Source organism: Nerophis lumbriciformis, linkage group LG34 (genome assembly GCF_033978685.3).
Source record: "Nerophis lumbriciformis linkage group LG34, RoL_Nlum_v2.1, whole genome shotgun sequence".
Taxonomy (NCBI): Eukaryota; Metazoa; Chordata; class Actinopteri; order Syngnathiformes; family Syngnathidae; genus Nerophis; species Nerophis lumbriciformis.
Genome location: NC_084581.2, coordinates 8,049,381 through 8,066,665, shown reverse-complemented (window position 1 = coordinate 8,066,665; position 17,285 = coordinate 8,049,381). Strand labels below are relative to the sequence as shown.

Here is a 17,285-nt window from a genome sequence, read left to right as displayed (position 1 = left end):
GAAGACACACGTGAACTGACGCCATATTTGAAAGCCGCTCAGGATGGCAAGGATGTACCCCTTACTGGTGATTTGGAATATGGCAGAGGCAAGAGAAACAAACAGCCAAAGTCTTGGTCATCAGACAGTGAGAGCAAGGATGAAAGTGTTGAGGAGACTCTATCTGACAGACAGCAGGTACTTTTATTTCAGTGGTGTTGTCGCGATATGACCGAAATAGTGTTGAAAGCAACGTTAAACGTTAATTCACTCACTCACTATTTCAGTGGTGTTTCAACTGTGTGAGGTTTTGTAGGATTCAATCCCATACTTTTGAAGTACCTTGTCAGTTTTTCTTTATCATAAAAGTTAATCAAATCATGTTTCATTGTAGGCTTTAAAGTTATTGAATATTTTGATTCAATTCGACCAACTCAGACAGAATAATATTCAAGACAAATTGAGGTGTTGACAGACTTTCTGCATGTACTCGAAAATCTATCATTTCTGCAAACATATTTCTTCACTTCAATGGCATATAAAAGAACTGAACACGTTTTCTTGTTAATCTTGATTTTTCAGAAGAAAAAGAGGAAAGTAAGCCGTACAGCTGTGGGATATGATGCTCGGGCACAATTGAAGGCCCAACTTGCTGCTGTGAGTACATGAATAGAATAGAATAGGATTTTATTGGTTAATCAAAGCACCCTCTCGAGGCAAACAATCACAAGTGCCTAGCATTCATTTGAAATCGAGTACGTAAAAATTGCATCCCTGGCAACTGGTTTAAAACACAAGTTTATACTTTTACTTATATGAAAATAACACTACAAATACCTGATGAACAGTGCCTACTGTGTGAATGGCTTACTGCTACATGTACATGTAGCATATTCAAATTAATGTGCCTACAAGGTTGCTTATACATGTAAAACTTATATGGTGCTGTCAGGGCCGTATCCAGGACAAATTGCTTCCGGAAAACATATGAGCGCCCAAATTAATCATAATACAAATTATTTCATTTGATTTACTATTTTGACATTTTCAGCTGGGAAGAACTTCACCGAAAGATACATGTACAGAAATGGAATCCCTGAAGAAGGAAGTCCTCCAGTTGAGAGAGGAAAACAAATCCCTTCGAGATGCATTGAGGGTTGTTGAAGGTAGGTTTTCTTATTCTAGAAGTATGTTATTGTAATTATCATAGGTTGATGGAAAATATGCTTACATGTCGATGTATGAAATAACTTTCTTATTACTGTATTTTCATCTAACTTTGGCCTACGGGTATTGTCGTCATGTACGGCTGTCCATCCGTCACCGCAATATTTACAGAATCGTTTCATGTACGGAAACCAAACTTGTTACATCTATTTATCTTAGTGTAACAAGAAGCCTATCGAAAATGAGTCGTCTCGGACAATATTTTCCAGAGTTATGCCCCTTTTTTCCAATAAAAATCCATTTATGATTTGGGATAATTTCAGAACTGTTGCATATACAACATCCTAAGTTGTGATGTCCTCCCCTCTAAATAAGGGGAGGACATATGGTACTTGTTTGTTTGTCTGTCTGTCCGTCCGTTTTTGTGTGTTTCTCTTATATTAGCAAGAGTTACGTCCCTTCCTTCTTGATATTTTGTCTCAGCTGGATATCTGATTAATACTTGACCGACAAATATTAAATCTTCGCGTGGTCAGGATGAATTAATATATATGGTTATATATATTTTTCATCTTTGATTGCTTCCTTACCATGTTTCCCTTGACTTGAACAAGATTCCTATCAAAATACCCTTACATTATGATAGCTGGGGTTAGAGCCGAGCGGTTTGGATATCGCCAGCTTCATGTTATTAATGTATTTTTTTTTTATTGTGTCTGCATCACAATGTACTTTTTTCTATTAAAGGACTTCCTGGCCTGCTAATGAAGATGGACGACTTATCACGTCAGGCAACAATACTATCAGCTCGACGTCCTGCTGTCGCTCTGCCAGAGAGGAGCTGGCCAACAGCAGCTTGACAGGAAAAAAATCCAATGCTTTTAAGGATAAGCATGAGAAACCAAAACTGGATGACAAGAAAGTGTCTGCTATTATTGGTGAGTATAAGTTAAATCAATCTGATTAAAACCATATCCACATCAGGGAAGTGGATCTGACCCTTTTCCTATCTCCAAGTCGTTCCGTGATCGTTTGGCATGAAGTATAGATATCCATAGCTTCCAGTCTGCTTGGTCCATGAATTGACTGCGAGATGTTCGTTTTGACAGATTTATAGGCATGGGTGGTCACATTAGCTTTGATCTCGTCGGAAACCAACATCAAGTGACAAAGCAAAAACCGCAGCGCACGGATATCTACACCTTTTTCTCGTTTGATATCTTATATCGGCATTCTCCGCCTTACTATTTAACAACTAGCGTCGGGAATTTCCGTGAGTTCTGCTGCAAGTTGAGAAGTGAACGACTTTTAGATAGGGAATGTGTCAGATCCCCTTCCCGATGTGGATATGGTTTCAATCAGATTGAAGTTAAATATTTTTATTAGAATTCTATTAATGCACTTTCGTGATTGTTCGAACGCCATTGGGGACACCCATCAAGTACACAACAAGATTCACAAGAAAGTGAAATCCTGAAAATAATTTGAAAAATATTTCACACACTGAATGGATTTTCTATATAGCTAATGAATAGTGTACATGCACTGTCAGAATTTGATACAGATTTGTTGCAGTTCGTAAAGCCTGGCATGATTGCACCACATATGATTTTGTGTGCGTCAAGCAGTGCAAGTGCCTTACAGCATAGAAACGCGTGATATGCAATGTATGCAGTGTGTTGACTATCCATTGCATTGATTAAATGATAGACATCACTCTCTTTATCGAGCTGAAAAATGCCATAGTGTAACTCATTGCATGACAGCTAGTGTCTTGGTGTCTGCAGACACTAATTCTGGTATATTTTATTGATCTTTCAGATTTTGTGAAGAAGCTCCATCCCTCAAGTGAAGCAAATGTGATAAAGAAAATCATTGGAGTGAAACTGAACATTGCGCAGAAAATGGGAAAAAAAGAAGGCCTCAGAAACAAATTCTGCTGGACGTCTAGCCGTCTCTAACAGTCGGGGAAGCGCGGTGATCATGTTGATTTATGCTGCTGACATTTATTTATTACGTCAAGATTTGAGTTACATGTATATAATAAATACAAGTCAACATTCATTCAACTGCAATATTTGTCTTTCTCCATTGCCAGTGTTAGACCACAGATTTTGTAGAATGCCTGCCCAATCATTTCTACATCATTCTGAACCGTATTCCACAGAAAGCCATTCCATAGGAGCCTGTTCTATAGAACTACTCTTTAGAACTTTCTTCTATAGCACTATTCTTTAGAGGAGATCTATAGAACCATTCTTTAGAACCCTGTTCTATAGAACCATTCTTTAGAACCCTGTTCTATAGAACCATTCTTTAGAACCCTGTTCTATAGAACCATTCTTTAGAACCCTGTTCTATAGAACCATTCTTTAGAACCATGTTCTATAGAACCATTCTTTAGAATCCTGTTCTATAGAACTTCGGTCCTAAAGTTCATTAGAAATTCTATAGAACTTCGGTCCTAAAGTTCATTAGAAATTCTATAGAGATATTCTTTAGAAATTCTATAGAACATTTTTTGCAGGGTAATCAGAAATATTGCAGGATAATATTCCCTATTTTCGATCAATGCCGTTTTTAACCACCTAAACCAGGGGTCGGCAACTCAAAATGTTAAAAGAGCCATATTGGCCAAAAATACAAAAACAAATCTGTCTGGAGCCGCAAAAGATTAAAAGCCATATTACATACAGATAGTGTGTCATGAGATATAAATTGAATTAAGAGGACTTATAAGAAACTAAATGACCTCAAATATAGCTACAAATGAGGCTTAATGATGCAATATGTACATATAGCTAGCCTAAATAGCATGTTAGCATCGAGCAGCTTGCAGTCATGCAGTGACCAAATATGTCTGATTAGCACTCCACACAAGTCAATAACATCAACAAAACTCACCTTTCATGCACAACGTTAAAAGTTTGGTGGACAAAATGAGACAGGAAAAGAAGTGGCATAAAACCTGTCCTAGAAAGTCGGAGAAAGTTATACATGTAAACAAACTACGGTGAGTTCAAGGACCACCAAAATAGTAGGACAAAACGGCGCTCGCCAAATACTCGAATCAGTGAAGCATGTTTAATATAAACAGTGTGCTTTGTAACAATTAGGGAGGCTTGTGTCATGTTTGTCCTCCTACAGAAACCATATTAAAACAAAAAATAGATTTTTTCCCCCTCATCTTTTTCCATTTTTCATACATTTTTTAAAAAGCTCCAGAGAGCCACTAGGGCGGCGCTAAAGAGCCGCATGCGGCTCTAGAGCCGCGGGTTGCCGACCCCTGACCTAAACCAAGAAGATGTGGTGAGTTCCGCGTTATTTTTTTGGACGGGCATGTTATCGGCGTGGCTAAAGCTTAGCTTGCTAGCTTTTTGCATGTTGTGACTTTGGTTTAAAAATGTTATTTTTCACATCCAAACGTGTCTTGAAATTGGAAGAAGATGGGTGTAAAAAAAAGTGCATTCTTTCACACACTAGCCACAAAATACTCCTGACAGCCAGCGTCCTGTGCAATGGACATTTGTTTTTGGTTCTTTTGTCAGAGTTCAACAATTCGAGGGGAAAATATAACTGTTATGGCAAAACACAAATGAGACGTCAGAGGACGTCTAACCCCAAATTTCCATTGAATGCGCCACCATCTACCTTCTATAGATGGTGGCGTCTGCTGCGGCTCCGTCGTGCAGCGAAATAGTGCAGACTTTTACGACATCTCACAAATCCGCGCATAATCACGTGATAATGATGATAATAATAATAAATAAATATATTAATATAGTAATAAGTAATAATTAATCACCAAAATGATTCCCGAGTGCGGTTATCACTGCTGCTCACTGCTCCCCTCACCTCCCAGGGGGTGGAACAAGGGGATAGATCAAACGCAGAGGGTAATTTCACCACACCTAGTGTGTGTGTGACTATCAGTGGTACTTTAACTTTAATAAGGGAGGTACTACTAAAGCGAACCACAAAACATGTATTCTGTTGTTCCAGAGAAGCAGCAGCAAATAAACTTGGTCCTGTCACTTTATTTTTTTGCAGCAAGCAACAATACAACAGTAACATCATCCTTGGCGAGCGTGTCACACTGAAAGTCTTCTGCTTTCCGGGTCTCCGTATCAGCTGATATTTGACACGGGCCCCCATATCCCCAATTAGCTGCATGGGATATGCCTGTACATTATTATTTCATTGTGCACTTCCAATCAGCATGTCGTCATCCATTTGTGTCAACAACATGTAATTAAGTCTGAAAACCTTTGACAAGTTGACTTCATGTCTATCGCCCCCCATTAGGACCTTTAAAAGTGTAAAAAAAGATACGCCTTGAAGACGGAGTATTTTATTTTGAAAGTAAACTGGATACTATATATTGTGTTTGTGCATGACTTCATGTCTAACCCCAGCAGATTTTTGCTGAATCGAACAGATTTGTTGCGGCGTCCGGAAAAGAAAAAGCTTTGCGTTTATTTAGCACTGGAATGCGGAACGGAAACGGCCTGTCTGTGACGTTCTGCGGGCAGTGGAATGTGACACATTGACTTGAATAAAAATGGAAAGAGTGAGCCGGCGTGCGTGTGTCGGTCAGCGACCGCTCCACATTCAGTGGAAATTCGGGGTAAGAATACATGCTAGATTTACGCTGCTACTTTCACTTCAGTGACTTTTTTAATAAATTAAAGCTGTCAAACTAGTTATAATGAAACAAACTTTTTACTTTTACTTAAGTATTTTTGTGAAGAAGAAATGCTACTTTTTCTTTGTTACAGTGTGTTTCATTCCAATTGCTGTGTTTATTTATATCATCATGAATAATAATATTTACAAGGTGGCCCAACGAAAACAGAACTCACAAATCGTTGAATAAATCTGTTTATTTAATCTGTTTTCATATTCATTTTCAGCCGACACAAGTGGACTTTGTGCATGAAATTTTGTCACTATAATTTTCTCCAACATGTCTTGGACAACAAGGAGAATGGAGGCCTATTTCTCTAACTAATCCTGCAAGCACATTTTCTGAGAAAGATTCGATGTACTGTGCAAAATATTAATTCTAAAAATCCCAAAGAGGAATGTGTATCATTTAATTGACAATTTTATGCGATATATGCAAGTTTGCCTCCAACGCCCTATTTTGGAAAGAACATGACTTTTATGCAAATCCATAAAGACAACTAAAACTTTGGGCAATGATCATGCACAGATTGACATATTGAAAAATAATTGATTGAAAATTGCTGGACTTTAGAAATTATTAATGGGTTCTGTTTTTGGGGTCAAACTGTATAATCGATAAATTACTGTTTCCAAAGACCTTGTTTAGTTTGTTATAGAGACTTCTTAATGGGGGCACTGTCACATGACTGTTTCACCAATCCAACGTAAACTCCCATTTCACCAATCAAACAGAGCCTGGCAGTTACATGTAAAAAATTACATGACGGTGTGGTACAAGCAATCAGACGATTAATTACTTACAAACAAGGAAAAAGAGTATTTATATCATGCGCTGTCATCTGGGTCAGTAGAAATGTTCACATTTCAGCCTACAAGAATTCCACTTTCAAAAAAAAAAAAAAGATACAAAAAAAAAAAAAAATAAATAAATAAATAAATAAATAAAAATAAAAAAATACTTACAAACAAGGAAAAATAGTATTTATATCATGCGCTGTCATCTGGGTCAGTAGAAATTTTCACATTTCAGCCTACAAGAATTCCACTTTCAACTCGAGAAAACATGTTGCAGTAAGTTGTAGAGGGGTTTTTTTTATGTTTTAGCTGTCCATATGTTAACATTAGCCCTGTTATAACAGCATGAATGAAATTGTGCATTTTTTGTATACATGTTGTAGTAGGGGCTCTCTCTGTCTCATGCACGCACTCACTGACATGCACAAATACAGTACACACACCAACTAAGGTTGTAGTGCAAGTACTATCTACTAAATACATGAAAAGTTACTCATCAGTTGTGCAGTACTTGGGTAGTGTTTTTCACCGAATATTTAATCTTACTCAAGTAATTATTTGGATGACTACTTTTTAGTTTTGCTTGAGTCGTATTACTTTAGGTCAGTAATTCTCAAACTGTAGTACGTGTACCACTAATGGTACGCGGGCTCCATTAAGTCGTACGCCAAGGAATCACTTATTACGAATATTCAAACACAGTATCACTGTTCAAACTGTGTGTAATGTTACAGCAGCCAAAACTATTAAATATATTTGTTTAATAAAACATCAAAGTACTTCGGCCTACTACGCTACTGTCTTTTAATGTTGGTCATTATGGTGGTACTTAAAGAGCGGTGTGTTTTCTGAGGTGGTATTTGGTAAAAAAAAAGGTTTGAGAACCACTACTCTAGGTACTCTTGAGTACAATTTTTGGCTACTGTACTCACCTCTGATGTTCTATTGAGTCTCAAAAGATAGTATGACTAATGTTGTGGCTGGTGACCTTATACATATATATATATTTATATATATATATATATATATATATATATATATATATATATATATATATATATATATATATATACAAACCCTGTTTCCATTTGAGTTGGGAAATTGTGTTAGATGTAAATATAAAAGGAATATAATGATTTGCAAATCCTTTTCAACCCATATTCAATTGAATGCACTACAAAGACAAGATATTTGATGTTCAAACTCATAAACTTTTTTTTTTTTTGCAAATAATAATTAACTTAGAATTTCATGGCTGCAACACGTGCCAAAGTAGTTGGGAAAGGGCATGTACACCACTGTGTTACATCACCTTTTCTTTTAACAACACTCAATAAACGATTGGGAACTGAGGAAACTAATTGTTGAAGCTTTGAAAGTGGAATTATTTCCCATTCTTGTTTTATGTAGAGCTTCAGTCGTTCAACAGTCCGGGGTCTCCGCTGTCGTATTTTACGCTTCATAATGCGCCACACATTTTCGATGGGAGACAGGTCTGGACTGCAGGCGGGCCAGGAAAGTACCCGAACTCCTTTTTTATGAAGCCACGCTGTTGTAACACGTGCTAAATGTGGCTTGGCATTGTCTTGCTGAAATAAGCAGGGGTGTCCATGAAAAAGACGGCGCTTAGATGGCAGCATATGTTGTTCCAAAACCTGTATGTACCTTTCAGCATTAATGGTGCCTTCACAGATGTGTAAGTTACCCATGCCTTGGGCACTAATGCACCCCCATACCATCACAGATGCTGGGTTTTGAACTTTGCGTCGATAACAGTCTGGATGGTTCGCTTCCCCTTTGGTCCGGATGACACGATGTCGAATATTTCCAAAAATTATTTGAAATGTGGACTCGTCAGACCACAGAACACTTTTCCACTTTGCATGAGTCCATCTTAGATGATCTCGGGCCCAGAGAAGCCGGCGGCGTTTCTGGATGTTGTTGATAAATGGCTTTCGCTTTGCGTAGTAGAGCTTTAACTTGCACTTACAGATGTAGCGACGAACTGTATTCAGTGATAGTGGTTTTCTGAAGTGTTCCTGAGCCCATGTGGTGATATCCTTTAGAGATTGATGTCAATTTTTGATGCAGTGCCGTCTGAGGGATCGAAGGTCACGGTCATTCAATGTTGGTTTCCGGCCATGCCGCTTACGTGGAGTGATTTCTCCAGATTCTCTGAACCTTTTGATGATATTATGGACCATAGATGTTGAAATCCCTACATTTCTTGCAATTGCACTTTGAGAAACATTGTTCTTAAACTGTTTGACTATTTGCTCACTCAGTTGTGGACAAAGGGGTGTACCTCACCCCATCCTTTCTTGTGAAAGACTGAGCATTTTTTGGGGAGCTGTTTTTATACCCAATCATGGCACCCACCTGTTCCCAATTAGCCTGCACACCTGTGGGATGTTCCAAATAAGTGTTTGATGAGCATTCCTCAACTTTATCAGTATTTATTGCCACTTTTCCCAACTTCTTTGTCAAGTGCTGCTGGCATCAAATTCTAAAGTTAATGCTTATTTGCAAAAAATAGTTTGAACATCAAATATGTTGTCTTTGTAGCATATTCAACTGAATATGGGTTGAAAATGATTTGCAAATCATTGTATTCTGTTTATATTTACATCTAACACAATTTCCCAACTCATATGGAAACAGGGTTTGTATATATATATATATATATATATATATATATATATACAGTACAGACCAAAAGTTTGGACACACCTTCTCATTTCAATGCGTTTTCTTTATTTTCATGACTATTTACATTGTAGATTGTCACTGAAGACATCAAAACTATGACACCTGTGAAGTGAAAACCCTTTCAGGTGACTATCTCTTGAAGCTTATCGAGAGAATGCCAAGAGTCGGCAAAACAGTAATCAGAGCAAAGGGTGGCTATTTTGAACAAACTAGAATATAAAACATGTTTTCAGTTATTTCACCTTTTTTTGTTAAGTACATAACTCCACATGTGTTCATTCATAGTTTTGATGCCTTCAGTGACAATCTACAATGTAAATAGTCATGAAAATAAAGAAAACCCATTAAATGAGAAGGTGTTTCCAAACGTTTGGCCTGTACTCTATATATATATATATATATATATATATATATATATATATATATATATATATATATATACACATATATATGTATATATGGAGAGAGAGACAGAGTGAGAGTGTGAGAGTGTCTTGTAGACTTTTGATTGGGTGGCTATCAACCAACCAGTGTCCTTGACGGTGCTGATGAGGATGTCCAGCGTGCCGTCTGTGTGGACCGTAGCTCTGGAGGAGTTGGACATGAGGCGTCCGTCGGGGGCGATCCAGTGGATGATGGGGTCCGGGTCGCCGCGGGCTTTACAGCGCAGCGTGACGCTCTGACCTTCCAAAGCTCGCAGCTCCTGATGAGGAGGCAAGAAAAGAGGTAAACACTTGCTGATGTATTGACCGAGTTGTGCTTTTCACCGCTTTATTTCCCTTTAAACGTAATCGACTATTGATCATCGTCGTAACGTGGAATTAGCTCAATTCAGGGCAGTCGATATGGTGCCACGTCGCAGTAAACATGCGCTCAGCTGTGTAGAAGATAAATGCCTGCAATTATGCAAAAGAAGCCTGCGCCGCTGCTTCTGTCATTTGACGCAAGTTTGATGGCATCCTTTTATTTGGATGCAAGAGTCAAGGCTGTAATCATGTTAATAGGAGCCTCGCTGCATCATAAACCTGCTAATAGCTCATTAAAACCTCCTCAAGTTCACTTTTTCGGTAAACCTTGGATATATTTCAGAATGTGCTGTTAGCTAAGGAGCAGGAAAGCTAGCAAATATAATATTTGATGTAGGCGAAGTAAGTTGTGGGGTCACACCTGAGAGTGCCGGGTGATGAGAGGAGGCTCGCACAGGAACTCTTCCTCCGATACGGTCCAGAAATATCGTCCAGCGAGGTGCTGCGGTGAAGCGCAGGTCTCCAGATCATCCTCGCGTCGCAATCTCCGCAGCCAGAGCAGCTCGCAGTTACATCTCAACGGGTTCCCTCCAAAACTCAGCGCGAACGACGTGGGGCCCAAGATACCTGACGTGGCCAGTACGCCGGCTCTTTGGAAGATGGGATCCGGGGGAAGCTTCTGCAGCTTGTTGGAGGTCACGTCCAGCCTCTTTAGCTTCTGCAGACCCGAGAACGTGCCCTCGGGGATGTAGCTGAGCATGTTGTGGTCCAGGTTGAGGGTGTGGAGGCTGGACATTCTCTGGATGGCAACCCAAGGGACGCTTTCTAGGTTGTTGTAGGACAAATCGAGTTCCTCCAGCGCCGTCAGATCGTTGAAGGCCCCGATCTGGATGTGGGTCAGCTGGTTGTTGTTGAGGATAAGGTGGTGCAGCTTGGACATGCCGCTAAAGGTGTCGTTGGTAATGCGCGTCAGACGGTTGCTGTCCAGGTGCAGGGCTCGCAGGTTCTCCAAGTCTTTAAAAGCGTAAGGTACAATCGTCCCGATTGTGTTGCGGGAGAGCGTCAGGTCCATCAGCTTGGTCATGTTGGCAAAATCCTTTCGCTTGACGCTGGTCACAAAATTATCGCCCAGTCGCATTTCCACAGTGTGCCTGTCAATGTTGGGGGGCACGAAGAGCAGCCCCTTCTTGTCGCACAGCGTCGCCAGGTTGGGGTTCAGCACCTGGCACACGCAGCGCTTCGGACAGACTTGAACTTTGTGGGCCTTGACAGCCGCACAGAGGACAATCAGATAAAGCAGGAGGGTCTCCATTGGACTTCTCATTCACGTTGTTACGCCTGCAAAGATAAGGCAGAAAGAGGGAGACAGATGGAGGGAGACAGTTTATCAAGTAGCGGAAGACTGCAAAGCAACCCGAACGAGCTCTGTCATCTCTATTAAACATTAATTTGTCTTGCTGGGGAATTCACTCGGAGAAATCCTCCCTTCAAGGAGGAGAAGCAACGCATTCGGCTTCTTAAGCCGAAGGCTTCTTTGCACTGGCGAGTCCAACTTGCAAGTAGGGGGTCAGTCAGCACCTGTGCAAACAATAAACGCCGTGCAATTAGGCATGAAACTAATTAGTCACCTGCAGACATGAGAGAGATACATGACTGCTTTATCTCGAATGGATTTGTGAGCCAGTTTGCACGCTCATTGAGTGCAGAATATCACAAAGGGAAATTATTACTTATTAGGATTTTGAGACTCTACACAACCTGTTGAGTGTCCTCTATAGAGGACATTATGTTATGCACACAGGTATGTAGTAATATGCTAGACTTACTCTATTACATTTACTGTACTTAAAGGACCCCTCTAATGCTGACAGCATTGACACTACGGGACCTAAAAACAATGTCTACTGGTAAAATCCACCGCAAAACTGACACAGTAGTCTCAGCACATTTGGAAAGTCCACTTTTAGCTCCAAAATGTGGGCGGTCCTTCATCAACCTGCTGACGTTGCCTACAGAAGACCGGGGGTGATTTTATATTGCTTAGCATGTGTTCATCCCGAATCCCGATATTTTCATGCAGAATTTGAAAGAATGATTAATCATGCTTGCCAGATGCATTGTTGTAGCAATACAACTAACAATGGAGTCAGTGTGCATACATTATAAATAATGGGAATATGAGGAAAGTATGGACCTCTCAACTCAGATTGACCCGTGCAAAATGTGACAGACCAAGCAAGAAGAGTGTCATTTTCAGCCTTCACTTAAATGATTTTGAGAAGGGTTTTGGTTAAAGTTTGGATGAAAAAAAAACTCAAGCCGAATGTGATCTGGAAAATCAGGAGCACCAGCGAGGAGAGGAAGACTGAGTCAGAACCTGCAGAAACACAGAGAAAGAAGGGCACACCCAGTGTTCAAAAGCGAGAGAAAAGAAGGTAAGCCACTAGTATTCTATTTTGCATCCTCTTCTACTGATGTTTTCCTCAAAATGGTTGAAGAAATGCTGAAAGAGCATGAGGATACCCAGACTATGGTGTCTATAGAAGAGGTGATGGAAGAGCAAAGAGGTCCGGAAATGGCGATTCTTTTATATTTCTATTTTCTTCATAATGTTAACCATATCAGTTGTGATGTAATCATGGACCAGGGCAACACAAAATAAGTCAGTAATTGATTGATTGATTGAAGTATTTATTTCAATCAATGGATGTAATGAAAATATTAGTTTTACATGACTTTATCCACATTGTTATAGTTATCGCTTTCTGGCTTTGCGTTCCACAACTGATTACTATATGTTAGACCAGGGGTGTCCAAACTACGGCCTGCGGGCTAAATGCGGTCTGCCAGCGCTTTCAATTTGGCCCACAAGAGGCATGAATTCAATGATCAATTTGACTGGGAGCAGTGTATCTTATATGGAGATTCATTGGTCTGATTGCTGTCACTTTGTTGCTACCTGGTGGCTAACAAAAACATCTCTGCCAATAGTTGAACTGTCAAGTACAAACAACTTTCCCTAGTCACGGTGCAGGGGGGAAAAAAAAAAATCAACAAAAATTCAACAAACATGGTCACACATAACACAACCTGCTCATTGAACTTTGTGGATATTATAAAAAAAAATGTCCAATCAACATAAAAAAATCAAAATGACGCCCATTTAAATGCATTACATGGGATAATGGGAAAATTGCAAGACAATCTGTCCACAATTATCTACGTTTGGCACATTTTAGCTGCTTGATATTTCTGATTGATTAAAAAACCTTCAGGACGTTGTCACAGAAGTAAACATGGCAGGAGTTGAACTTTCACATAATCTTAATAACCAGTTATAATAATTATTATTATATATCCATTATATTATTATAATAATATGTACTCATATGTATGGACAGGGTACCTATTCATATATATTTACTTTGCATGCAGTCCGCTTTCGGCCCCCGGCCAAATTTTTAAGCCCAATACGGCCCCCCAGTCAAAAAGTTTGAAAAACCCTGTGTTAGACCAACCCACAATGTTTAAAGAGCCATATTGGATTAAAAATACAAAAAACACATCTGCGGTCCCTTCCAAGGTTTCTCATTGTTCCCATTGAGTTGAGTTTTTTCTTGCCCTGATGTGGTTTGTGCAGCCCTATGATTAAGGGCTATATACGGCATACTTGCCAACCCTCCCGGATTTTCCGGGAGACTCCCGAAATTCAGCGCCTCTCCCGAAAACCTCCCGGGACAAATTTTCTCCCAAAAATCTCCCGAAATTCAGGCAGAGCTGGAGGCCACGCCCCCTCCAGCTCCATGCGGACCTGAGTGAAGTGTCGACAGCCTATTTTCATGTCCGCTTTCCCACAATATAAACAGCGTGCCTGCCCAATCACGTTATAACTGTAGAATGATCGAGGGCGAGTTCTTGGTTTCTTATGTGGGTTTATTGTTAGGCAGTTTCATTAACGACCTCCCAGCGCAGTAACAACACACAACAACAGCAGTCACGTTTTCGTCTACCGTAAAGCAGTTTGTCTGCCGTAAACGGCAATGTTGTGACACTCTTAAATAGGACAATACTGCCATCTACTGTACATGCATATGTGACAATAACATCTACGGCTTTTAGAGAGTGCAGTGCACAACTGCGCACACAACAAGGAGACGAAGCAGAAGAACGAGGAAGATACAGCCGTGGCGACGCCGACGACGAGTAAGATGAAGAAATACGCTTGTAAGTTCCAAGCCGCAGCTGCGATTGGACCTGTCCTGGATAGCCTCCGGGAAGAAGTAGTGGACTACCAAGTGCTTGGCAGTGAAGATCTTCCTCAGGAAGCAAAGATTGACCGGTTTTGGGCCATGCTAGGGAGAGATGGAAGATTCCAGACTCTTGTGCATTTGATGAAAGCACTTTTGTACATGCCACACAGCAATGCATCATCAGAGAGGGTGTTCAGCATGGTTAGAAATATAGTGACAGAGAATAGAACAAGGATAGACAATTCAACCCTTAACTCAACAATGAGTAGATGAGTGTTATGTGCGTGTATATGTGTAAATAAATGAACACTGAAATTCAAGTATTTCTTTTATATATATATATATATATGTGTATATATATATATATATATATATATATATATATATATATATATATATATATATATATATATATATATATATGTGTATATATATATATATATATATATATATATATATATAAAATAAAAATAAAAATATATATAGCTAGATATATAGCTAGAATTCACTGAAAGTCAAGTATTTCTTATATATATATATATATATATATATATATATATATATATATATATATATATATATATATATATATATATATATATATATATATATATATATAATACTTGACTTGGTGAATTCTAGCTGTAAATATACTCTTCCCCTCTTAACCACGCCCAGCCCCAACCATGCCCCCTCCCCCGAAAAAAAAAGCTCCACCGAACCACTAGAGAGCCGCATGCTAAGAGTACATACTGTACTGTTTACGTGTTGAAGTACGACGGCGTGGCGCAGTGGCAGAGTGGCCGTGCGCGACCCAAGGGTCCCTGGTTCAATCCCCACCTAGTACCAACCTCATCATGTCCGTTGTGTCCTGAGCAAGACACTTCACCCTTGCTCCTGATGGGTGCTGGTTAGCGCCTTGCATGGCAGCTCCCTCCATCAGTGTGTGAATGTGTGTGTGAATGGGTAAATGTGGAAGTAGTGTCAAAGCGCTTTGAGTACCTTGAAGGTAGAAAAGCGCTATACAAGTACAACCCATTTATAGCCATAAGGTCAAGGTCAAGGTTTCTTTAATGGTACCCAGAGGTAAAATAGTTGTGCAGACGTTTGTAATTCAGCATCACGACAGAATGAAGCAAGTAAACACAAATCATGTAAATCATAAAAACATTTTAAAAATCCACAAACGATCACCACATAAGAGAGTTACATATATGATAATAAGGTACATAGTGTACTGTTTACGTGTTGAAGTACTCTTTAAAAAACTGAAATCAACCCCAAATGACAACTTAGTCATTCAAAATAATGTTTTGATATTGACACATTTCATCTGTGTATCCCCTAAGGTTATTCTAGTAAATTATGTGCAGATGAGATGTGTCAATATCAAAATATAACTTTGAATAATTTTTTGGCAACCAGTAATACATTGATTTAATGAATACATCCAAACACTTGATTAATATTAATTATGTGCATGAATAAAGAACAGTTAATATTGTATGTAGCTTTTAAACAAGAAAGAGGTTTTAGCACATCAACATCAGATCTACAACAGTCCTTTACAATCTCATTAATATTGTAGAAATGGCCAACTCTTTCATTTTTAGGACCCGTTAAAGCAGTGGTTCTCAAACTTTTTTTGTCATCCCCCACTTTGGACAAGGGGGAGTTTTCAAGCCCCACCTGCCCCCATCGGCCTAACAGAACGCTAATGCCAAGCTTAACATTTTCAAATTTATTGAACATCAAGTAACATCAAGTTGTATACATTCAAACTCAATAACATAAAATAACATCAAGTTCAATAATGAATAAAATAACTGTGCAGTTGTGGTATAACTTGCCCATCCATCCATCCATTTTCTACCGCTTATTCCCTTTGGGGTCGCGGGGGGCGCTGGAGCCTATCTCAGCTACAATCGGGCGGAAGGTGGGGTACACCCTGGACAAGTCGCCACCTCATCGCAGGGCCAACACAGATAGACAGACAACATTCACACTCACATTCACACACTAGAGCCAATTTAGTGTTGCCAATCAACCTTTCCCCAGGTGCATGTCTTTGGAGGTGGGAGGAAGCCGGAGTACCCGGAGGGAACCCACGCAGTCACGAGGAGAACATGCAAACTCCACACAGAAAGATCCCGAGCCCGGGATTGAACCCAAGACTACTCAGGACCTTCGTATTGTGAGGCAGATGCACTAACCCCTCTTCCACCGTGCTGCCTGGTATAACTTGCATCAAGTTCAATAATAAATAAAATAACTTGCATCAAGTTCAATAATAAATAAAACAAAAGTGTTATAACTTGCATCAAGTTCAATAATAAATCAAAAAATGTGTTATAACTAGCATCAAGTTCAATAATAAATCAAATAAAAGTGTTATAACTTGCATCAAGTTCAATAATAAATCAAATAAAAGTGTTATAACTTGCATCAAGTTCAATAATAAATCAAATAACTTGCATCAAGTTCAAAATAAATAAAATAAAAGTGCCACTTTGCAATCTTTGCAAAAAAAAAAGGAGGAGCTATGCATTTGGCAAGACAGGGCAAGTGACAGCACTTTGCCCCGGGAGAGCCACCTTGCTTCACTGTGAAACACATACTTGCCAACCCTCCCGGATTTTCCGGGAGACTCCCGAAATTCAGCGCTTCTCCCGAAAACCTCCCGGGACAAATTTTCTCCCGAAAATCTCCCGAAATTCAGGCGTACCTGAGTGACGTGTCGACAGCATGTTTTCACGTCCGCTTTCCCACAATATAAACAGCGTGCCTGCCCAATCACGTTATAACTGTAGAATGATCGAGGGCGAGTTCTTGGTTTCTTACGTGGGTTTATTGTTAGGCAGTTTCATTAACGTCCTCCCAGCACGGCAACAACACACAACAACAGCAGTCACGTTTTCGTCTACCGTAAAGCAGTTCGTCTGCCGTAAAC

The 17,285-nt window shown here is 39.6% G+C and overlaps 2 protein-coding genes across 2 annotated transcripts in view; both read right to left on the bottom strand.

Annotated features, from left to right (window-relative positions):
* lrfn5b (leucine rich repeat and fibronectin type III domain containing 5b) overlaps positions 1-17,285 on the bottom strand; it is a 69,105-nt gene that overhangs the window by 12,018 nt on the left and 39,802 nt on the right. Inside the window, exons 2-3 of the mRNA XM_061929727.1 lie at positions 10,507-11,423; positions 9,868-10,042 (exon numbers count right to left, since the gene is read on the bottom strand). Of these exons, the coding sequence (XP_061785711.1) occupies positions 9,868-10,042; positions 10,507-11,409 (1,078 nt within the window). The 5' untranslated portion in view covers positions 11,410-11,423. The remainder of the gene's footprint in view (positions 1-9,867; positions 10,043-10,506; positions 11,424-17,285) is intronic.
* Positions 11,627-17,285, bottom strand: part of LOC133576473 (sterile alpha motif domain-containing protein 15-like) — a 68,819-nt gene continuing 63,160 nt past the window's right edge. The window contains exon 5 of the mRNA XM_061929731.1: positions 11,627-11,663. Coding sequence (XP_061785715.1) covers positions 11,653-11,663 — 11 coding nt within the window. The 3' untranslated portion in view covers positions 11,627-11,652. The remainder of the gene's footprint in view (positions 11,664-17,285) is intronic.